Source organism: Xylaria bambusicola (assembly GCF_022495145.1).
Source record: "Xylaria bambusicola strain CBS 139988 unplaced genomic scaffold F5B22scaffold_2, whole genome shotgun sequence".
Classification (NCBI taxonomy): Eukaryota; Fungi; Ascomycota; class Sordariomycetes; order Xylariales; family Xylariaceae; genus Xylaria; species Xylaria bambusicola.
Window position 1 is genome coordinate 376,090 of NW_025953555.1, and position 25,014 is coordinate 401,103.

The window sequence follows — 25,014 nt, forward strand, 5'->3', positions numbered from 1 at the left end:
GTAGGTAATTACATGAACGTGAACTTGAACTTGAAGTAGGTACCTGCCTGCATACTAATGTTAGGTACGAGGTCCTTTATCTACGCCAGACAAGCATATACATAGTATATCGTCGGCATGTATTATATCATCTTGATGATGCGAGCCACATATTAGAAGTGAGGACTGCCGATGTAGAACAGGGCTAACTCAGCAGACAGGGGCCGCAGTACGAGGTCTACGGCGCAAAGACCACGCAAGCCTTCGACGGCATCCTGATTTGTACATTGCAAAGATGACACGCGTGTAGCCACTCGTGTTGGCTCCGAGGCGTGTACAGCAAAGCAGTTCACGACGACACGGCACCGTAGGTGTTGTTCAAGATGGTACGCAAAGCCATTAGATGAACAGAGGCACCTACAGAGGTTTGCTTGTGCCTGGGTCCTTGTCCTTGTCTGTCGTCTCTCTCTCTCCCTTCCCTCTTTTGTACCCGACACTCAGGAGCATCGAGACCCGAAACCCATTGCACAGCTGCCTATATCGCGGCAATTTGTAATCTATGGGCAGGATTGGACTGCGGAGTTTCAGGCCTACCCGTTCCGAACATTCGGTCATTGGTCGGCTTGCACAGCCTTCTTTTCAAGGCACCTCCCCCGCCCGCTCGCTTTTCTGCCCATGCCATCGCGAACTTAGGTAAGTAAGTGGCTGTCTACATACTGTAGGAGACTATTGCCGGATACATCCATACGTCCATTGGAAATGGCCTGCTTTCAGTTTGAATTATCGCCACCAACAAATCTAGGTAATCATAGACATGTCCGCATATTGATTATTGCCGAATCCTAGCCTCCGATCTGATGCCTTGTTCTTCTGGTCCGTATTTGAATTGAGAGATAAAATGGCACCTCAATAGACTTAAAATCGCATTCAGTTGCGGACTCAAAACCTCCAGCAGAGAGATATAAGGTGGCACCTAGCACCTACTAGGGTACCCGATGAACTGGATACCACCAGTAGCGACATTACCCAGGTGCCTTTAGCACGTACCTACAGAGCTGATGCCTGTCTGTAGCAGCGCGTTAAAAGTGGCTAGGTACCTAGTAGGTATGTATGTACTTCTGCCTCTCTTAAACTTCAAAGTTCTCGAATTGTTCTGGACGCTGCCAGAGCCAGGTACACGAGTAGCAAATAACGTGCGTAAAGGTATATATCGGGTAGTAGGTAGTGCAGAGATATACACACGGTTGTCTTCTGCTTGCGGCACCTCACCAACCAATACACGTCCCGAAACTCGCTCCCGTGGATCGATGATGATCTATGGCCGGCTAACCGGTACTCTGTCGGTACCTACCGTCTCCTGGATCTGTGTACTTCTATCTCATAGGAGACTGAGATTGATCTCTAAGCCTCCCCGGCATTGGTCATGGTAGAAGTTGCCTCCTCTGAAGATCACAGGAAGCGAATCAGCAGTCTCGACAGTATGAGATGCCCATTACAAAAGCATTCCAGCGCCACCAATGGCACGGCCGAATAAGAATCAGCGTAAACGCCTAATATTACAGCAACTATAAGGAATTACGGTGACAATGTTAGTGTACATTCTTAACTGGGCTCATACCCAAACATAGAGCATCCGAAGTACTGTCAATATCTAGCATTTCATGTCGTTTCTTCTGCTCGAGAGCTCGCCCAATGACATGTATATCCATACCACCACGATTAAGCATACGACCAAGTTTCCTGGGCATACCACTTCGATGCCTTACCGCCTCCAGCAGTACCGACATCCACATATCAGATCAGTATCAAGCGCATTTACCCTCTCCGTCCAGGTAACTAGGCTAAGGAAACGCTTTGCTGCGATGCAAGATAGCCGCCTTCGTAGCCATGGAACAACTGAGGACAGCTTCTCTGTGTCATTGTACAACACAAGACAATGCAATGCAATGGGGACATCGATCCAGTCTGTCATCCCATGTTCGCTTTGTTGCTACTTACTACTATGATCATCGGTTCTAAGACAGTGCCCCTAGCTACCACATTCTAAGACTCGAGCTGAGCATCTAGTACTCACAAGTGACGTACAGGAACAAGCAACGGGTGTGACAGAACCAGCATGTTATTCTATTCAAGCTCCACATTCACGTCAGGTGTTTTCCATCTTGAACAGCATCTACACGCCCTGTCTCATATTGTCCTTTTTTGTCGTTATGAGGTCAGATCACATGACTTACCACAGCGATATTCTCGTGTCTCAGATGATATCACTGGTGAGTTTAGTTGCCAGTTACAACTCATCGATTACGAGGAGGGGATGCGCCGGCCTTGCAGCGGGTGGCTTTATCCGAACCACGTTTAGCTAGGTACTTGGCACTGACACCCAGTTCCGGGGTTTCACAGAATTTAATTTGTCCCCATCTCGCGTATGAAAACATGTCGACTTTGGAAAGAAAGGGCGAGCAGAGTTTAGCAACCCGCCCTCCATTCTGGAGAGAGAGAGAGAGAAAGCCGGCCGGAGGTTGTCACTGACATGACTCGGCAGAAGCCCGATTACCCCTCACCCTTCCCGCATTTGGGGCAGATCCATCCGGGTCCGGGCAGTTGTTGGTTTCACTAGCAAAAGCGGGAAGAGCCCCAGCGAAAAGTCAAGGCCTTCGCTCTGGATCTTTCGTTGGATCTTGGTACGGCCGTTCATCCCCACCATAACGTCAGCGAGAACTCGGAACTTTGATCATGTACTACATCATCTACCTAGATACCTAACTACCCTGACTCCTCGACTCCCTCGATTTCGCACACTATCTGATGTCAGACATTGGAGATTTGTTTCTCATGTTACTCCTAAATAGCCCTCGACTGAAAACGTGGCTTATTTCTCTCAACTTGAGCACAGTCACCTCTTCATAGTAGGCTTGAAACACACAGCTGTAACGTGGCAACGGGTTCCAGAATCGACTGTTCAAAGTCAGCATCTCTAGACAATCGGTTAGGTCACACGGAGCTTTATACATTTCTATCCGTCACACAAGAGTAAAGTCTCTTAGAGTGATATTAAAAACTTCCCAGTGTTATAGCACCTCCGACTTGGAGAGCAACGAACATAACATCTCCATAAGTTGTCACTGTCATCGCTCTCAGCTACCGCTAGAGTCTAAGTCACACAGTCTATGCTAGTCGTATATTAGGTCGTGTACTTATTTACGTTATAAAGACAGGAATATGGCTCCTTGTTCTCCTGGCCAAACGGATTTATACGAGCTTCGTACCATAATCCATGGTAATACTCTGCGTATACACTCGACGATGCTACAGACATTTCCTAGAGGCCAATGTCAGAATCCTCAATACTATCTGAAAGAGGCGCTTTTCTTAGCGCACTTCTAAACCCAAGCATGGCACGCTCGAATTGGTCCAAGTCAAAACACACCATTATTAATCAATAAATGCTTCAGAAATGATCCTAACGATTACTTGTTGCATTCGTACTATGATTTAAAAGTCACCATTGGGGGTGCTCTAGGTTCACCCCTGCCCTCGTTGTTTTAACGATGAACGCCGACGCCTGGGAAACTCTTACTACTAGATATAGTCAGGGCTTTAACTCATACCCGTCTTAACCCCCCGGAACGCCAGACCCCATTTCTCCCTTAACTAGAAAAGAATATAAGGGACTATTTCGGGCGCAGCCGACATTACAACGTTGGCTAGTGTGACAGTACAAGGCAGAGGAAGGTGTAAAGACTTCCCAGCAATATAATACAAAACAGGAATACCCTCCATACACCTATCAACTCCATTATCAACGCCTTCGGTAGGTTGTCTTACGTTTCTTGGGCTTGGGTGCCTTTTTTGTAGGACTTATGTGGTTAGTACCATCAACGATTGGGGTTGTATCTGCTGGTGAAGCCGTTATGCTCTCGTTGATCTCGACACCGAGCCCTTTAAGCTCATCGTCATCGATCTCTGTGAGTTCCTCACTAAGGCTTCGCATGACATTTCTTCCGTTCCATTGTTCTTGAGCAGCGGACGTGCCCTCTGGCTCGAATTCTTGTAGGTACCAAATAACACCGCCGTTTGTGAGGGCGTCCATCGGCTGTCCCCCCAGGCTGCCATTCGATTGCGGAGGTGTGGGGGGTGCAGGCTGGGATGCTGTTGGTACCGTGATGTAGCCATTCGTTGCCGGCGGTGTGTTGATAGATTGTCTATCGTTCATACTACCCACGTCAGGCTTAGACTCTGCTACCCCAGCACCAGAATCCAACACCGGGGAACCACTAGTTGTTGCTTGCGTGCCTTCGAACTTCGTATCCGCTTCGATTACAGATGTGTCAACTTCTATGTTGCCATCGGTCGATGCGTTTTGATTACTAGCATCTGCCATGGTGATGTCCTCGCTCTCGTCCCCCGTTGTCACACTGTGATGATTCATTCCAGCAACAGCGATGACTGTCGAGGATGAGTCCACCATGATAACATCCTGGCTTTTCTCCCCTTCACCGTCGCCTTCCGTGGTAGCAGGTTTGGGTCGATATTCCAGGCTTACTTCTATCATAGTCTCAAGTTCCAGCTTGAGGACTTCGAACGGCCGATGATTTGCTTCTGCCTCTAGACGTAATGCCATTTCCAATTGTGGTTGGACGGCTTTGAGTATCCTCTTGCCAAGCTTCTTACGATCTCGGTAGTCAGAGAAATCAGCTTTAGAAGACAATGTAAGATTCAACGCAGGGTTATGTGATGTATCGATAAATGCATCTGGTTCAGTATTAATCCCAGTATGTATGACATCGCAAAGATCACGGGCAAGCGTGAGCGTTGTTGTGTAATATCGTTCATCAATTCGAGATGAAATAGGCAACAAGCTCTCATAGAAGAGATTTTTGTCAAGTCTGTTTTTCTGTTAGTTGTGAATCTCGATAGACTTTGTCATGAAAACTTACGCAATCGCTTTTTCGATAACTGGAGGTAGAAGTTTGTGGATGGGGAAATAGCAGGTATCCACAAAGTCGCGTTCCATTTCAGCAGCATCCAGTTTACTTTGCTCCCTATCTACTACCTCCTGAGAGAGTGCTTTCAGCTGCTCAAGGTCCCTTAGAAGCGATTCAGCAAACTCTATTCTGCGAGTTAATCTAGCTTTGCCACTGGATCCCATTGCTGCAAAATTGCGACGAGTGAGTTCCATTGACGAGAAAGTCTCCATCTGCAGCTGTAACCGCTTCAGAAGGGCGGCACCCCGACGCATCTCTCGTTTTAGAGTCCAGTAGCGACATGCGTCGGCTATAAACTCTTTGCGTTTCAGAAAAGTGAATCGCTGGAGGGACGAGTCGACAATATCGAACACTGCTTGGGGAATGACAGGTGCCCCGGATGGGAGCTTCCATATTGACTTGCCTTGTTGACCCTTTTTGTCTCCCAAGACAACTGAGAGCTTGGCGCCAGTTATCTGTGATTCATCTGGTGGGTGGTCAGTGATGAGATGGCGGTGCGAAGCTGCCAATGCCAATGCAGACGCCTGATTATTAGCCCAAAGGCGACCTCGCATGGCTTTTCTGTAGAACTTTTTCGCACTCTTAGTGGCTTTAACTACATCATTCTCCTTGGCATATTCCGATGGGCAATGCTTATCGCATAAGGCCTTCAGGTTGGTGCTCCCGTCAAGAACGTCTAGAGCGCCGGAACTATTCTTCATCCGTAGAAACAGACGAGCGCGGCGTGCACAAGTAACATGAAAAGCTTGGTAACAAGCCTTGTTGCCGCACTGGATGCAGGCACCCATCTGCTGATTGCAGATGTAGCACGTCAGCTTCCATCGGCTCTTCGGTACTTTGTCCACATCCATGACAGGCTCCATGAATGTATGGTTACCCAGGGTAACCTCAGGTATCCACATAGCACATAGGAGATGCGCCCATTTGGAAGAATTTGTTTGTTTAAAGGCACCATCGGAGTTAGGGCAGAATATGCAAGTCTAGGATATGCCAGTCAGTTTAAGTTGGAGAAGGTAGAAGGAACACATTGCTTACAGGTACACCACGCCCAATTAATTGGCACTTTCGGCATAGCCATTGGCCTTCTGGAATAAATGGAACACCATAGCATTCCTGGTGGACCGCCAAATCGCACCCGTCGCAGAACACGATGGCATTGGTATTCTCACAATCACCATCATCGCAGATTGCGCATTTACTGTCTTGCTCTTCACCCGGCTGGGGGTCGCCACTAACGGCCGCTGCTGAACTTGAGCGAGGCCTATGGGTCTGCGGTGGCTTCGGGTTTGGCTTTGGTATTCTCTTCTCCAAAGCGTGCCATTCTTTCTCGATCTTTGTGATTGTAAGTTCAAATACCTCACGGGTAACAGTATTCCAACCATGACTCTTGCGATGAGCATTGTATGCCTCTAGCCACATGTCGTCTTGTTCGTCCATATCATACTCTACACGTCCAGAGCTGAGAGTGATCTGATGCGACGCCTCACCGTCGCCTTTGGAAGAAGCTGAGGGATCTTGGTCATCTTCAACACTCCCATCGGTGGCTTTAATCAAGCGACGTTCCGGTCGGATATAATTATCGCTCTCTTGATACCCAATATTCATCATGGCTTTATCAACATATCGCGCCTGACCGAATGTTTTGCTCTCGAAAAGTAGAATGCGATCTGTCTTTCGATATAGGGGTTGTTTAAGGTCAAGCTTTTCTTTATTATTCTGACCGTGAATAGGTAGAGGAGTAGGAGTATTCGGTGCCGGTATTGTGTCTCCACCGCGTGTAGCATACACTGACTGCCGCGCGCCCCGTCGCCTCGTGGGTGTGGTAGCGATGATAGTTTGAGAGCTTGGCATAACACCATTTGCTTGAATGCTGGGAGAAGCTCTTTGGTCTTTGGAAGGACTGCTAACATCGTTGGGATCGCCAAAAACGGCCTTCCCAGATGGGGTCTCGGGCATAGGCCTGGCAGTACCGTCGACATCGTCGGCATGAAACAGCATGAAAGTAGCTTCAATATCCAGGTTTGGGTGAAATTCTTCCCAGCCTCGCTCTTCCCGTGGCTTATAACCTTCGCTTTGCACGACGGCAGCTGCAACGGCAGCAGCCGAGCTTATCTGCATCTCGTCGTCTTGCTCAATACGAGTGGAAGTCCGAATACGGGTACTTCGCTCACGCCGTGGGGGGTATAGAGAAGGCGAGGCTGCACTATTAGAAATGCTGGGACGGGTCCGAGGCCGAGGGCCGGTTGCTGCACCGGCGTCCATTGGTTCTTCTTCACTTTTATCGAGAAACCTTCCACCACCCCCGGGACCACCCGGGACATATCGACGACGCTTTAAAGGAGGCTCAGTAGCAGCCACAATGCTAGAAGGACGAGCGCGTCGCGAGGTCGAGGTCGTCTCAGACTGACGGGCTCGCTGGCGCGCCGAAGAGGTTGTTCTTGGCGTTCTCGGGCTAGGAGCCATGATCGTGGTGTGTTGCCTACTGCGAATGAGCGACGAGGGAGCAGGAAAGACGTCGGGGGAGGGCGTAATCAGCGCGTCGCAAGGGTTGGTGCGAGGGGCTCGAGATGTGGCGGGTGGCGGCAAAAAGGCATTTGACAGGGTAAAACTGGTGTTTGGTGGTAAAGTTGTGTGACAGAAGTGCGGATGGTGCGGCCTTTGCCGGACATTCGTGCTGTAGCTAGGGGTTGGATGTGAAAATGGACGCTTGAACGCGGTTCTGCTGGACGTGATGTAGTCGTTGAGGTGCGATGGCATTGGGAAAGCCACAGTATGGGTTATGTAATCAACGGCCCCACTTGCCCCATTGGAAGTATTCTCCGCTTTTCTCAGGTCACCCCTAGGACTGGGCGGGTACCTGGATGTACTCTGGAGGGAGCTAGCGAGAGGAGGAAATCAAAGTATCTGCTATGTAGTTCATCTCAACATTGAAGCCAGCCCTAACACCACTGTAACGATGCAGTACCGATCCAGGTACTTACATATATACATATGTAGGTACTTACTTACTGCAGAGTTACTTACCAATCTGAGGATGCAAATATCATCAATACATCATTCACCATCTGCTAGTGTAGGTGATATAGATGACATCTTACTATGTAGTCATAGCTGTTACCTGCCATAAGCACTTCATCTACTCCCTAGTGTCGTTGCCCTATGCACCTAGACCCCAAGATAATCTGGGCGGAATCTGGGGTAGGTCATTCTACCCATATTATTTGCCCCAATGCATCTCCCATGTTTGTTGCCCCTTGCATTATTGTGCTGTCTTGGAGTCGGCTGCCGTTCCGTTCCCGGGTACGCACCTACCTATGTAGACACCTAGGTAGGTTGCAATGCAGATGATACCACTTTATGTGAAGCTCAATCTACGCTCCTCACGCGCAAGCGAGTGTTTCTTGATGGTGATGTCATAAGTTTCCATTATTAGTGAATTAGTATATTCGGTATTCTAGTTATTATCCTGCGACCATGCCATAGTTCTAAGGCCTTTCTGGTGTCCAACCAAATCAACCCCTCCTTTTCCACATACCGAAATATGGCGACAACAGTCTGATCTATTCCGTAGTAGTACCATTGTATACATGTAGCCTGGCTGCCCTCCGCTCTTGCGGCTAAGGCGATCGACCATGTAAGTTTGACTGCGACTAGGTTGCGATCTTGGTAAAAGATTGCGATGGTCATGCGCGCCAATCAGAAGCTATGCGCAATATGAACATTAGCGAAAACGGTGAAGGGTGGGGTGTCGACTAAAATATCTCGCGACTTAGACTCAGCCCTATGAGACGCACGCCTTTTGGAGTACCGATTGTATGACGCCGGCCTGCCTTATTGGGGGAGTCTTGGCTGCCTGTCTATTTTGCTCCAGCTACTCCTACTTAGGTCCTTAGATGATACCAGTGAAACATCTATAACTATCAAAAAGCCTAAGTATCTTAGTCGTATGAATTAGCATTCCGTCACTTTTCATCCGTTTAGACTATCTTGGGCCTATTTATATCGTTCGTTGACTGCCTCTCAGCGACGGTAGGCTTCAGATGGAGGCTATATGGATCTTGACCATCCATATCGCTATCATGACTTCTGACAAACCCCACCACCTCAATCATCACATGCTCGCTCCTCAACCCCACGATCATAACACGATCGATGGTCTATATTGCTATCGTTACCCCGTGTCACACAGCATTGACTTTACATCGCTAATATTGCCGTATTTCCAATTCGACAGTGCCGCATTCAACTGAAGTCGACCAACATGCGGAGTTAGAGTCAATCCCACAACCCCGATACCCTGACGTCTAACGGTAGGGTCGGTATTGTTTGTTCATAAAAAAGTGCGGCTCTCTACCTACATCTGACGGAAGCGCCGCCGTAGGTTCTCGCCCTTAGCCTTGAGATCCAACTAGCATACCGCTACTCCTATCTTCGTGTACTGGAGCAGCTTGCACAAATTATTAGTTGCTTTGCGCCGATTTCCTACCTAAGTAAGTAGCCAAGATGACTGTCTTTAGTGATATCACCACTAAGCGCATACTACTTTGAAGGTGATATTTGGCGAGCCATATACATGTCTACGAACATCCAGTCCCACGGTGCAATTTTGTCCAAGCATACCAGACATATTTCAAAATATCATGAAATTCGCAAATGGGAGAGTAGAAGATCACTGGGAAAAGGTATGGTCTTCTGCTGAATTAGACACAAACCCCCGTGAGTCTCAGCAGTGTGTGCGCACGGCATTTACCCCACCCCTTCCGTTATATAGGTCATTAAGGTAGGTAAGGTGTTCTAAACCAGGTAATCTCTTTCCACAGCTTACGCACCACTTTGACATGTTGTCGTATTTGCTTTCGATATCACTAGCCCCTGTGGTCATATGCATGGGGAGATAGAGAGGAGAGAAAGTGTAAGAGAGAGTGTGTGTGTGGTCGCATTTTGTCCGTTTGAAATCGACAGATTGCTACGTATTTAGAATTCCATTTTCAGATGTTACATTCGCTGGGTGATATCTGTTCAGCTATGGAAATTGCCTCAACCTTATTTTCAAACCCAGCACCACCGCATCCACAGGTAACTACGCCCAGTCTTTACTCCTTAGTAACACCTTCTAACATAGTCACAGGGCATAGCTAAGTAGCCGTTTACCTAGCGACGCCGATGTATCAACACTACGGAGCTGAGCCTCCTTATGAAATATAGATGGACACTTCTTCGAGGTAAAAACTAGAACAAAAAGCTTATCTGATACGGGCAGGATACGAATCTTATCTTTGACCAAGTAAATTGATGCTTGAATTCCAAACGCATGGCCGCAGTAACACATCCTCGTTGACATACTGATGTAGCTCGAACGAAGCTGAGTAGCCCGCGATATGGCGTTAGCATCAGGGGGTATCCGAACAACATTTACTAGTCTAAAAAATCTAGAGCTTTTGATAAATTGATGCTATAGACGTTAAACTTGCTAAGCACCGCAGACACATGTTACCCGAGATCCCGGCTCTACGCCCAACAGGAAAAGCACGTGCAGTTAGGTTACTTAGCCCTCGCTGATAGAAATACCAACGGGCCTCGAAGGTCGGCAAGGCCGGTCCAATTGCGTACAGAAAGAAGGTCATCCAAAAAGGCTAGAAGGGATCTGAATATAGGATATTAACTATGAATGTCATCAGTCATGATAGCTTGTTGCTTACAGCTTCGATTTCGAGCCCTGACCTCAATCCCTGTAATCACTCCCGACTACTTGGGAAAGTTCAAAGCTCTCACCTATCTCGCCGCGTGTCTTGTACGTCTCCGCAGCCCCTTAGATGTACATTCGATTTCCTCCGATGTCTAAATTATTCAAATTTGGGCAGGCTATACGCGTACGGGTAAAGTGTCCCATTCATCTATATAAATGCAATGCTCAACAGCAAGAGATGCTTATTGCACAGAAACAAACTAGAATCTTGAAAGAGGTGTTACGTGAACTCAATTATCAGGAAGATATATTAGTTAGATCAAACTACGAGTTTTTCTAGCTTGTCTTCTAGTTTGGAATTCCCTCGCTTTTTCCCTTACTCATTCATGCATACATATATACACATCGCCACTATTCTGTTGTAGCAAATTACTCGTCATAAACACTGTTAAATGCGTAGCTAACCAGAAACACAACTATTCGTCTAAGAAAAGCCAAGTACAGTGGCACAGTATTTGAATCTCCAATTCCAATCCAAGACACCTCACACAGAGCTTACCTAAGCCCCAGCCTTTCTCAACCCTACGAAACTCAACTGCGGCGGACTTAGAGACATATAACGAACCATTATTAGCAAAGCAGCTTCCGACGGTGACCCGCATGAGCAAGCAAAATATCACGTTCAGGTGACATTACTAAGGTTTCAAGATATCCAGTGCTCTGCAATCCAGGGTCTGCTAAGAGCCTTAGGTACTTGTGAATAAAAAGTGAGAATGACATATTCCTACTTAATATGGTAGACAACTTTAACATTATATACAGGACACGGGTGTGATCCTAATTTTGGAATCTTATATGTAGATACGAAAACGGCTTGGTCCGTGCCTCTGTTGCTTTTAATATATTAATTAGACACAGAACTACATATATTTCCAATCCAAAATCAAAATGTCACATTGCGTGATAGTACATCATACCGAGGAGACAAGGTAACAACATATAGGTGTTGGGTGGACTGATACACTTGTAAGGTGCTGCAAAGATCGTAGGGAAAACAGTTCGAAGGGCACGGTGCTATACAAGAATATACCTTGCAATTCGATAGTCACAATTTATTGTTGTACGAAGGAGGACCGAGCCAAGAACGTTGGATTGAGAAATGGAGAATGCAATCTTTTTCGATAGCAGTCATTTCTTTTATGGGAAGTGGTTCTCTTTCTAATCTTAAACCACCAGAACACCTGGCCCTGTGTAAATGCAAAAGACCGCCACCGCCCTCCGCATCTCTCGTATCGTCGTGTGCTGTTGACCAGAACTGACTATGTACCCGAAAGTCGGGAAAACCTAAAACAATAACAAATACCACCGCGGGGAATCTCGATAAAAACCACAGTCGACCAGATCTAGACAACAATAATGCAGACATTTGGAGAGACAAACAGCTAGCAAGACTCCAGCAGCCACGCCATTCAAAACGATTCTTTCCATCAGCTTCTTCTCGTGTCGTTGTAGGGTACCTAGCTACTACCGGTAGGGCAACTTTTGTGAAAGGCAAATGTAGAGCTTGTCCGTTTTTCCCGATTGTATTGGGCTTGTTCCATCGCTCTGTATTGGGTAACGCCCAATTACAGATCGAAGCCCTTTCGCCATGATGGCCTGCGGATGCAATCATGCAATAAGATGATGCCAACCCATCCATATAACGCCGAACGCTATGCTCCAATAACTAATTAAACGGGGCGGAGATTTCTGTAACCCGAAAATCGCCCCGGTCGCAGACAGACGGGCAAAATCTTCGATTTACTTTACCAACACTGTGTAAAAGCCCTAGATAGGGCCGAAAAAAAAAAAAAAATCAAAATAAAAACTGCTTGCTGCAATCAAGTATTGCTTTCAGCTTACGATCAGACCAGTGCACCACCGCTATGAATGATCGGGGTACTTGGTATCCGTGATGTTCCAGGACCGGAATGGATTGGTGAAGTCGGAGCAAAATCAGTGCTCATGAACGCCGTACGTGAAGTATCCCAATTCTCTTCATCCAGAGCACTAAGATAGCCATTGCCCACTTTATCTCGCAATGCTTCAATTTTCTGCTTGTAGATTTCTCCACCAGCAGTCCAATCGTCCAATTCACCCCAAGGGTGCCGTGGTTCCAGTGTAGTGGGTGGTGGCGTAGGCTTTGTGATACAGCTGGTTTCAGTACGAGGCGCACCATTGGTGGAAGGATTCGCATCTCCTGAAACCTTGGCCGGTAGATCTTGCCTTTCAGGGGGTTGCGATATACGATAATTGTTTTTTGGGCTGGCTGCTATGATTTTGGTATCTGATGGAACTTCCACCACGTCAGACTGTAAGGAGTCCATAGCCGTAGGACGTTCATTTATTGCGAGATCAACAATACGTCGTTTTGGCGTGCGACGTCTACGCGTGGAAGATGTATTTATTTCGCTTGTGACAGCCTTAGGCGTTGGGCGGGCTGGTCTCTCCTTGCGTAGTACTGTTGGTTGCCTCGGACTATCATATATGATAGTTGGTTTGGTTACATCAACAACGGGAAGTTTAGGGACCTGTTGTTTGACGACTGGAACTGCAGCTGGAATGGCAACTCGGTCGACAAGGTACTTTCTCTCCGCCGACGTTGGGCCTGAGGCATCTATTATGATATCTTCGGTGAACCCAGGAGTCTCACGGAAAAGGTTGAAGATTGTTATGCGGTAATCTCGGTGGGATCGTGTGAAGGGGTTACCTTCGACCCAAATCTCGCGGATATCGGGTATACCCGTGAGACGAGCAATTTCCATGGGATCTGTCAGACGATTATCTCGAAGATCGAGTCGCTCCAAGGGATAAAGCTTCTCGATCCCAGCAATAGACGAAAGACGATTGCACCGTAGATTCAGTGCGCTAATGGCGGGTAGCGGGTTCCGCAGCAGAGAATGCAAAGAGTCGATCATACAATGTGAAAGGTTCAACGCTCGAAGCGCAGTTAGTGTAGCTAAACTGTCAGGTATCTGGGTAAAAAGGTTGGTAGACAGATCCAAAGAGTTCAGTGTGTTAGCGAGAGGCACTAAGCTTGCTGCAGGCATCACCGTCAATGAGTTGTCTGCTAAGCTCAGATGCTTTAAGAAACGCCATTTCGAAGCAGGCAGAATACCCATAGCAAGGAGATTTGAAGCACTATTTCTCGGATTATGCCAAGAATCAGATAGGCTGGAATGAGAGCTCCCAGATCCAGAGCGTTTGACCTTATGTAAGCTTCTAGCATTTGTAGAGTGGTGACGGGAGCTGGCTGGACGCCTGGGAGAGTGACTTCTTGGCCGAGCGGGCTGCTGAGTTGTCGCAGAATCTTCAATGTCAACTTGAGCAACCGATGCACGGCGGCTACCATGTGGTGATAAACTCTCGGCTGATTCGTTCCCAATGGAGCCCACATTCAAGTCAGCAACAGTATTCCTGCGTCCAGGGGCAGTAGAAGTCAGGCTAGGTCGGTGCAGCTCTCCATCTGTCGGACTTCGCTTAGGACTAGAGGCATGAGCATAAGCACCAGTGGGTGTCGTCTGGGCTTTTGCCGAACGTCGTCGTCTCTTATCCATATCATCCAGGACAATATCGATCAGTATGTCAGCTGGGTCTTCAATGCCTGCATTCTTAAGTGTTAAGGAGCGGATTTGCTCGGCTACCCGATCCCAACCAAAGAATTGTCGGAAATCGATCCCGCTAATTTCAAGTGCTTGGAGATTCTTGAATACATAAAGCGGGACAGCCGAGTCAAAGGGGAATTCCTCGTATCCACGGATCAATTTTGCACGCCAGTCTGGAGCCAGTCGCAAGCATGGTATCTTGGTAAATGCCGAATACAAGTATTTCAGATCAGCTTGAAGAGCAGCCTTCTGCTTTTCGTTACGGGCGGCAGCAATGCTTGACCCAATACCGAAGCTACTCCATAAAGCAGACATGCCAGACATAACGCTGCGGATGCTAGAGACTGATCTTATCGAAACGGCATCTGATCCCCGACTCTTCGTGCGTTGGGATGGGCTCAAAAAGGAAACATAATTGGCCGACGTGGTGCTGTCGTGCAAGTTTTCTAGGCGTACTTTCATTGGACCTACATTGATGCCTAAATCTTCAAATCGAGACAACAAATAAAACAGGTGATGAGGAGTGAGAGCAAGCCTAGTTGATTTGGGACTATGAGATGCAAAGCTTAGGGAGCCAAGAGATAAGGCGTTGGCTAATGCACTGGATGTTGACGCTGATGTCGAGGGTCGTTCGGGGAGAGGGAGGGAGTTCGTAGACTGCGAGGTTTGGATAGTAGACACGCTCTGGCTGGGGCCATGTCGGGGCTGTCTTCGCATCTGCAAGGCATTGGCCAGTGCCTTTTCATGTGTGCGCACAAAGGTGGCCAGTTGCTGTGAAGCTTTAGCAACCTGCCCACAAGGTTAGGGTGAAATCTCTCCCATACCTTAACAAACAACTCCCCGTCTTCGGAATCCATCTTTTCACACTATGTATACATGGAAGATTGGTAGAGTCAAAATCTATAGCCAAGGTATTGATCGAGACTCGCGAACTTCTGAGAGTATTTTCGAGGATAGACTTCGACAATTATATCCTACGAGTTCCTAGAGGTCTGGCCGATCGACTGCAGATGCACAACACTATGACAGAATATATGTTAGCGTCGATTTTATTCCAAGGGCTCATGTTTCGTGTTTGAGTCGCTCCATCGCTGCTCAAACAGGCTAATAGCAAGATCGAAAAGGTTCTAGAAGTTTAGACGTGAGGAAACAGAGTGATAAGCGACTTTGAAACACGCGGTAAAGGGGAGATAGGCTGATCATGACTCGCAGGAGCCAACAGGTCAAACCGGGCGACTCGTTCACATCAACTGATTCTGGGTTAAGCAATGAGGGAGGACGAGATTGGTGGTCAATAGCCCGCCAAGGCAAGCCCCTGATGTAAGCTTACAAACATCCTGATCATGTAGACACAATCACATACAAGACACTCGAGCAAGGCAACGCAATCAACAGGCACACACATAGTTCACGGCTTCGAGGAAGAAATGGCAAAAACACACGGGCGATAGCATGGTTATCTGAGGTACAAATTTGACAGGCGAGCCAGCGACGGTATAGAGACTCAGATGACCGAGAGACAAGAACAAGAAACGATAGAGAAAGAACGTACATTGCGAGACGGCCCAATACCAGGTCTTGATCCCTCGGATAGTCGTCGGAGGGGGACACTCGACAAAGACTCAAGAGGGCACAAGTGAGCGTGAAAGAAGGGGCGAGTGGCGGAGAGGAAGAGGGAAAGAGAGATAGAGAGAGAGAGAGAGAGGGAGGGAGCAATAAAGGGAGCGAAAGCGAGGCTATCCCCAAACCTCGACGTATCGCACTACACCCACGACGACGTGGTGACGGCGTGGTAATGTGTGAACCCGATAAAAAAAAGGTCGTAGGAGGCCGGAGGGACAGGATTCTTGCAGAGCCAGGCCGCGACCCAGCGTCAGTTATACCAAACAGGCTGGGGCCATGGCAAAGTCACAGCCTTTGGTGCTAGGTGAATGGGACTTCAGCGCGGGGCCCACCCTGTGAGGATACAAAAGAGATGCCAAGCTCGAAAGGGTCAGGATGGTCTGGGATGGGGAGGAATATGATCAAGGATGTGGTTAGATCGGCACCGTGAACGAGGGTGTTGTGGGAGGGCCGTGGTGGCATGGTGTGGCTGCGACTAATCCGACATGCATTGGCGCAGCGTTAAGTATGTATGGGCGTACCTACCTGGGTGGGTAAGTACATACCTATGGATGTATAAGTATACTTACCTCAATACCTCTAATACTTACCTACCTAGTGCTACAGTGAGCAGATCAGAGGCAGATTATAGGGCACATCACAGACACATCACCCGTAATGCCTGCTAGAGCATGTTAAGTATTTAGCAACATGAGCGGCACGTAGAGATATCCAATACCAGTACTGCTTAGTAGGTACTCGATAGGGGGGTACTTAGTAGCACTTACAATATGATGTCTTGATCTTACCTATACTATTAAGTAGGTGCATGTCTACTCTATGTACTTGCCTAGCACTAAAACTGTGTAATAGGTAAGCCGCCTGCTCGGTATGTCTGCTACATGCTTGAGAGCAGCTGTTGGAAAATTTTGGTTCGTTGATCGCCCATTTTTTTTTATTTTTTATTTTTATTCTCTTTGGGTATTGCATCCTTCACAGTGCGCTTCTAGTTGTTGTAGGTTGTGGATGGTTACTGGCAGTGGTCACACACTAGGAGATTATCAGCAGCCTACAACTTAGTAGTTATTTTAGTTGGGTCTGGTTGATCACCTGAGCCATGGTAGGAAGCGATAAGATGGCGCGAGATACAAACGAGATTCTAGCATGACTAAAGTTTCTCTCATGTATCGTAGTTAGTAGATACAGTAGGTAGGCATTTTGCAATAAATTATAGTCCTGTACCACCCCTATACCAGTCGCTGAAATAGCAGCCATGTGGACTATCCAAGTCCCCTTTCCGTATTTCTTCTGGTCTTCCTCTTCAGCTTCGTCATAGGGGTGTATCGAGCGACGAATTGATGCCATTCCATGACCGCTGAATTCCCCATTGGAGGTGTTGATTTGAAAATTTAGTGGGGTTGGACCCGAAGTTAAGCGCATCCGGCTAGTGAGACGCAGTACAATCAACCCAGAAGGACCTACCAGAGTAAAACTGTACAGTAGATAAGTACTTACTATGTACATGACAAGACTTGGGGCAGGCTAGATATCTGAACATAAGTACTTAGTAGGTACCTAGGTACATGTAAGTCGCATAGCGTGGCTAGGGATAAATAACCTTGGACTGGATAAACACAGACCAGACAGACCCCATACAAGATGAAGGGACTCGAGATGATCGATCGATAGATGTTTGAATCACCAACCACGCTGCCTCTTGGCTGTGTCCCCCGATAACTGCCCTCGCAGGTCAGCAAGTAGGTACCGAACACCATCATATGCAGGCCTGCAGTACGAGTTTTCAGTATCTACCTACATACCTACCTACACAAGGTACGAATGTAGATATTTACATACTTAGAGGCCGCCGTGATTCCTTGGAGTCGCAGATTGGCGGCAAAGCGTCAGATGCCATTGCCGCCAAGACTCGCGGCCGACCAGTCGACCAACCACTCGAGCCGATCAGCTGCACGTCGAACCAATAATTCCGTACTGTTCTGGTGCATCAGGTGTGCAGTGGTAACCTGCATTCGCTACCTACATGTATAGTAGGTTTTCACCATTTTGCGTCAAGTATCCGTCGGCATGTCAAATAGCGGCCGGTATGCATCTCATACATACTTCGTACTTACTTCGTACCTACCTACACACAGCAGCCGACTGACGTCTGTTTGCGCTGTGGTACGTATATGCGGATGTCTGAGAGGAATGAGGCGCCTATTTGACCACGGCGCTGCTTGGGTTATATCGTGTTGACGTCGTCCAAGAACATGTTCGCTTCTATTCATTCAAATTCCGCCGCCCCGCATAGCACCGGCCATCGTACTTAAACATCATTTTGCGTCACAAGCAATTCCCAACCTATTATAAGATAGACCTCCTTTCCAACCCGGAAGACCGGCACTATCCCAACCAACATTTTTTGAATTTTTGTTTTTTTGGAAGAGTATATCGAAGTTGCCGCTTGTGTTCTGATTATTCATCTCTAGGTTGCTCTTTTTGCAGCCGCATTTCGCTTGAAACAAGTCTCTGGCAATCTTAGCAAAATCCATATGTCTAAGTACCAGTAGCCTTGCTTGAATCGGCACATTCCATACATCGACACTGCACCCCCAACCACACGGCCTATAAACGATTCCGTTCCTCATGACCAGCAGTGTTTCATGAGCCGCTAGCGCTCAGCACGTTCAGAGCCAACTTCCAAGTTTATTTCTAGCGCGTACCTACTTAGTTGGTGTAGAGCACACAACTCATGTACGCCTGTCGTGACGGCATCCCTTAAAATACCGAAGGTGGGCAGATACTCTGACGATCATGTGTCTCCGTTCCGGTCTCGTGACGAGTCCGCAGCCCTTCACCGCTCACACTTTGAGTAGATCCGTCGTGACATGTTTAGCCCTCAGGCTCTTACTCGTCGTGGTGTACATAGCATACTACTGTGATGTTTGTTTTGTTTACAAGACACTAATCGTCGCTTTATGCTACATATTAGATAATAAACACGACTTCCTAGACAACGGCGGGCGTTGAGGGGTTGTCAGAATCGTGGACCGTGACCGGATATTACAACCCCGTTATGGTACCCGGCGCTGTTCGCTGAGTGGTCAAGTTTAAATTACGATACAATGTAGCGCATGCTACACGTGTAGGTACCTCCCGTGTACGTTATCTACCTACTTATGTAGTACCTTGGGGATTTACCTTACACTGTACATACATACTACAGAATGTACCTATATATGTAGAACCACCATAACACATACTATCTAGACATTGAAGTTCATAGCAGGTCACAGCGCCATCAGCCCTTCATCCGGACGCCATGGCCATATACATGTACACTACACTAAGCTTTCGCCGGGAAACCCCTTCCAAGGGATCCCAGGAACTACCCTAGGGAAATCAGGGTCCACGGCTCCAGTGAGCCAATCACCAAGAACCCTGTCACCTTGACGAACTACACTATCAGATTGATAGGTACTAGTTGGTGTCTGTGCATGTAACTATAGTAGGTAGTGTAGAACTCAACGTCTTTGATATTAACTTGTAGCAGCCCATAGGTAGTTAATTGTAACGTCGTGATACGATCCCCATCCGACTCAGTACGCGCTATGTAGTTAGCAGCAGAAACTAGTTACACTCTTAGCATACATACTATTACCTAGGTGTTAATTCTATGAGTAGATATGTAATAAAAGCAGGTATAAAGCACACTTGAGCATCTCCCGCTTAGTTGTCAACTCTGATCAAGACTCTTAGGTAACTCGTCAGGTAGGCAGTGTAGCCCTCCTTCCACAAGTAAGTACCGTATGAGACAATCATGTAGCTAGGCCTGCACACCACCGCTCAGACACAATTCACGCCCTACCAAAGCTTACCTACCTATACTCAGTTCTGTCAGTATTACAGCAGTAGTGCGAGCGTAATTATGCTCTTATTACTGTTCCATCAGTGCTCATAGCGCCGGTGATATGCACACTGTCTCCTTCGCATCTAACATTGATATTGCCGCTAGCAGAGAAAAGCCTCGGGTCTGCTCGGGCACTATTCGCACGTGTTGCCATCATCGGTATCTGGTATCTGGTATCAGGCAAAAGATCTTCATGGAAAACCTCCTAATCTGCTCCTGACCTATCCGAACGTCAGATCTGGCGTGATGCAGGACCCTTCCTGCCTCTCAACTCACCCAACCCGCGCCAGAAGCACGAGTCCATCTACATATAGCATCATTTCGTCATAACTCCACCGCCGGTGCTTGGGCTATGGCTGTGATTGGGAACCTATGTGTTGCTAACAGATATATCCTTGCTCTATTAGGTGGATTCTAGACTACCTAGGTAAGTATCCCGGTGGTGTGAGCAGGCGCTATCACTAGTATTACCTAAGTAGCTCCTTACATGTACATGTACATAGTAACTCACCTACCTACGAAGTCAGTAGGTAGGTAAGTATTGTGTAGAACAAACGACATACCCCGCCATTTTACCACGTCGCCTTGTTATGTTTCAGAATTGTAGCGCTGTCTATCTTTACCTGTTCGTCTCCTGTTGCCATACTTCGGTATCATGGCCACCAGTCTGGGGCGGATCTGGGCGGGGTATCACACACACATGTGTACCTAAGTAGTAGGTAGGCAACTGATCGCGCTGATAGATCTTCAACATGGCATTGCCATTACTCGATAGGTATATACAGTAGCGCATCCTCAGCACCTTTGTCGACACGGGCATCCTTAGCATACAGGTCCCGGACTCATGCGCATGTTCCCACGGCGTCTTTTCTTGCCGATACTGGCAGTGATGGCCTACCCCACGCTAGTAGGAGCATGCTGATCCTGGTGGTGCTAGTGTAGGCGAGTAAGTACTGGCTATGTAAAACAACCTTGAAGCGAGGTCGGTGGTTGGTCTTGTAGGATGAGGAGACATGATCTCCCGCAATTCCCATTCTCCAGTAGAAAAATCCAGCACATATTGTACACGCGCTTTCGCCATTTCCCATCAGTATTGCCAACCCCTCCCGCGCCCCTACGATGACGATCCTGAGAGGACATTCGTTATTACTGTACTGGCGTCACGGAACTCATCCAGGTATGTACCTAGGCTCTCGCAATTGGCACATACTACTGTAATATGTAATATGCCTACAACCTCTTGGGGTACATATCGGTTCCCCACCAATGCGAAAGATGCATGGCATTGAGACGAGTCTGCGTATCATCCGGAAAGTAACATCGAGGGTTGCAATTCGGTGCACACCGCTCGATTGGACGACATTGGCTGCTGACCACCAAATCTAGCCACGCAAAAACCTCCCATTCTCATCCACTGGCGCAGCTTTGCATCCATTGCATGAAATACCGTCTAGATGTTGAGCCTATATGCTTCAGAGACGAATGACATCACGCAGAAATGGCTTGACGTCTTGTATCCATTAATAACACAGGCATACATACCTATGTATCGTAACCACCTAGGGGAACATGACAAAAACCTTCATGCTTCTGTTCGAGCCAGGTATGCAGCAGCACTCATTACTGGAGATAGGAGGGAAAGCTGAGCGACGGCAAAGAAGGTAAGAGAAGATAAAAGAAAATAAAACATCTCACGATGCCGGCCTGGTGTCGAAAAGCGAAAAAGAAAGGAACAGAAAATAATGAAGAGCGGTGGGCGCATTCTGCACACCTCCAATGGAACAGCGGAGATAACGCAAGCCAAGACCTGCTGAATGCCACTTTGATTGGCCCTGGGCCATTGGACGACTGCCGGCTTCCTTAAAATGGCAACGTTCCAGCACTGCAAGCGATAGAACGGCAACGTGGAGTGTAGGACGACATGGGACGCAATCCTCAGCGATGAATGCTCCAGGCTTTACCTTGGTACAACTATTACGACCGAGCCGTGCAGCTGTTCAGGATTACGATAAGAAGCGACTACGATCTAGAATTAGCGGATTACTCGAGACCGAGAATTCAACTGGACAGAATCACCCAGTCCATTGAGGCCGGTTTGCTGTTTGACCGCCGCGTGGGCGGCACACACAAAAATGAGCGATGATTATGGGCCGCCCACAGAAGATCAAGTACTGCAGTTCTGAATAGTCCCCATCCCTAATCGGGTGATCATATCTCTGTATTGCTCAATTCTCACCATATTTGCCACCAACACATAAAGAGCATCATCACTCAGTTCGGGTTGCGTAGGAGGAGCGGCGCTATCTGCGGTTACATACTTAGTATTGCCTGCGAACCTTGATCCCTAGTTGAAGAAGGTGATCAGCTGCGCAAACTCGACTTTGACCCGCTCCGAGGGGTACCTAACTACTAGTATACGCGGCCCATCCGTGATACAGCCCCTCGTCTTCGTGAAGTTGATCCGTTGGTCTGGCACACACTTTATGTTAGACAAATATCCATGAAAGCTTGGCCAACGGCTTGGCACCGTTCTGGAGACGAGAAGGCGGATTTTGTATCATGGAAGAATAACAAGCGTCGCCCAAGGCTCTCACCGCCATACACCCAGCCAAAATTCGGAACCCGGAACACGGACACCTATATTGCATAGTTAGTGCAATAGGTTGTCTCACAGGAAGATTTTTCTCACGGGCTGCAGATTTGCGATGCCCTCCTAGCCATTGCGTCCGCGAATGAAAGATAGCTACCTATGCACATTACTCTCCAAAGGATGCTGTCGTTCATCCAGCATTACTTGATGCAAGAAAGGGCCTGCAGAAGAAGCGCATGCGGCTTGCGTATGAAGTACTATCTAGATCGTCAACTCCATAGCTGGGAAGACTATTTGTGGTGGCATACGATCTCCATTGGTCATTAGCAGGCCAACTTGGAGCAGGGTCTGGCCGGGCTTTACTTCTCTCGGCAAGCTAACGGGGTTATCGAGCTGATCAACCGCAGATAAGCCATTTCTGAAAATGGACATGCATGGGAGAGCAGATGGGAGGCAGATGCGAATCAATCAAAACAGGTAAGCGGTTGTCCAATTTACGGGTTGTCATTCGACGACCTGTGCCAAGGTTAAGATGATCTAAGCTTGATCTGGCTCACGAGCAGATCCATCCCAGCCATATCTGGAAATCCAGCTTGCACTAGATATCAATCTACAGCCAATTGTCTCCGCTCCCTGGAACGTATGCGGAGTGCAGCCTCAGCCACCACCATCTGCAAGAGACCGATGCCGACAGCCGCAAAGTCAAGCGCTTTTGAACACAATCTCGGGAAATGGGATCTAAAAGCCTCGGATCTACCGGCTGCAGATAAACCTAAACTCATGCCGCTACAGTATGGTTGGTCTCTCTCCATGGTCACAAAAGCAGTTGGTTATTGCATCGATAATGAGAGTATAGAGAAAGAGTATAGAGCAGCATCCATGTAAGGGATGTCTCGGACCTTCCGCGTGATAACAGAGCACATTGAATCTGTCAAGTGTAGTTGCCACTTCTTCTAGAACCACCTATCACAAGGCGTACTTGAAGATCGTTCGGCGGCAATTAACATGTCTAGCAGACATGCAGCCCATGTACTTATGATACTGAGACCTTTTTTCTCGGCGGCTACTTATCGAACTACGATATACGAGTTAGGTACATGCTTTTATGTCGCAAGTTCAACGTCTATAACGTAACTTCTCTTGGAGGGCAAAGCTCAGGATGAGTCTCTCCACGTCGCCCCTCTGTGAGACAAGCGGGCAACGTATGGTAATACATGGCTCGACGCCCGCAGTCACATGAGCTGCAGCTTGCCGAAGGTGATGATGAGAGACAAACCTTGGCAAATGATCACAGACGCTGTTGTAGCAAATTAATTAAAGCATTCAGCGGCAGGCAGCCCGTACAATCGGGCCGCAGATGCCTCACCACTGCGCCGAAGTGCCGTAAGTGAAGACCCTTATGAGCAGCGATCTGTCCCATTTTGTTCATCCAGTATCCGGCATCCGAAAGTTAAAAATCTAGTTGCATCCGTACCACGGTTTGCGGTTCTCGAATCGGCGGCTCTGCGGATAGTGCCATACCCCATAATCGACCTACTAGACATGCCAAAGGACACTGGTTGCATTGAGTTTCAATGAGAGTACCTAATTAATTAAGTTTCTCACAACGGATCTGTATCTCAAGCAGAAACAATTTGTTCCATCGCACGTGAGCAACAGCCATGGTGACGCCAATGTCTGTCTCATATGCAGCGCTTCGTACGTTATCTATCACTCGAGGACTTGTCTTACTCACCCTTCGCCTTGTTCGCCCCCAGCAGTTATGTCCCATAGAAGTAGAAGCCAACAGCATTTTCTCGTGCCTGCTTATAATGTCTCACGCAGATAATCTCTGTTGTGCATATGAACAAGTAACACTGTCCAGTACAGCTACACCGGAACATTAACAGCCCCTATGCAGCGCTACCGCCTCCTTTCATTGCCTCGCCTATGAGGCGATTATGAGCGTCTCATATTGTTGTCTCGGATCGGTCTCGAACGGCACCTAGAGGGGTTGTATACATTTCGTACACCGGGAATTCTCGTTCCGCTTTACCCGGTGCCCTGTTAGACGGACCAATTCCGTCTCGCAATGACAGCCTTGCGCCACACAATGGAAGTAGGGAGGGCAGAACTGCATCGACGCGAGCGTTATCCAATTGTGTTACTATGTCTGACAACGAGTTGTGTGGAGATGACAGTAAAACCGAAATACCTATGGGACATGAAGCTAGGGCAAGTTTTCACTTCGGGCGAACACCAGCTGCACTGCACAACAATACACTTGTTTGCTAAGTTCCGGACTTTGTCTCGTGGAACCCCAGACCTCAGATCGTCGGATATTATTAGTACGTTGGTTCACGCAAGGTGTGTAATTCATCCTACTGTATTCTAGTAACCTGCCTCTTTTGGGGGGCTCTTTTCCCTGTTATTTCTTCTTCTATCGCCAAGACCTATCTGTAAGAGCATACACCTAGGTAGGAGGTTGTGTTATTCTCGCTTACTTCTGCAACTTGATATCTATCGCTGCCGCTAGAGAGCCTAGCAACGTACCTACCATAAAATTACATCAAAATACCTGCTTAATGCCAGATGTGAAACTCTGGTTTACAGGAGTTATCTTCCTGCTTCAGTGCTCA

General features: G+C 47.8%; 2 protein-coding genes across 2 annotated transcripts; both read right to left on the reverse strand.

Moving 5' to 3' along the window:
* Positions 1-3,778: 3,778 nt before the first annotated feature.
* F5B22DRAFT_632788 (uncharacterized protein) lies at positions 3,779-7,427 on the reverse strand (the record flags this gene model as incomplete). The annotated part of the gene is made up of 3 exons (XM_047976737.1): positions 3,779-4,865; positions 4,917-5,944; positions 6,000-7,427. 3 exons carry the CDS (start codon positions 7,425-7,427, stop codon positions 3,779-3,781), a joined length of 3,543 nt encoding a protein of 1,180 aa, XP_047835610.1.
* A 5,024-nt stretch (positions 7,428-12,451) lies between these two features.
* Positions 12,452-15,323, reverse strand: F5B22DRAFT_149354 (uncharacterized protein). The gene is made up of 2 exons (XM_047969124.1): positions 15,119-15,323; positions 12,452-15,065 (listed from the first exon to the last, which is right to left on the reverse strand). Exons 1-2 carry the CDS (start codon positions 15,149-15,151, stop codon positions 12,555-12,557), a joined length of 2,544 nt encoding a protein of 847 aa, XP_047835611.1. The 5' UTR covers positions 15,152-15,323; the 3' UTR covers positions 12,452-12,554.
* Between the last annotated feature and the right edge of the window lie 9,691 nt (positions 15,324-25,014).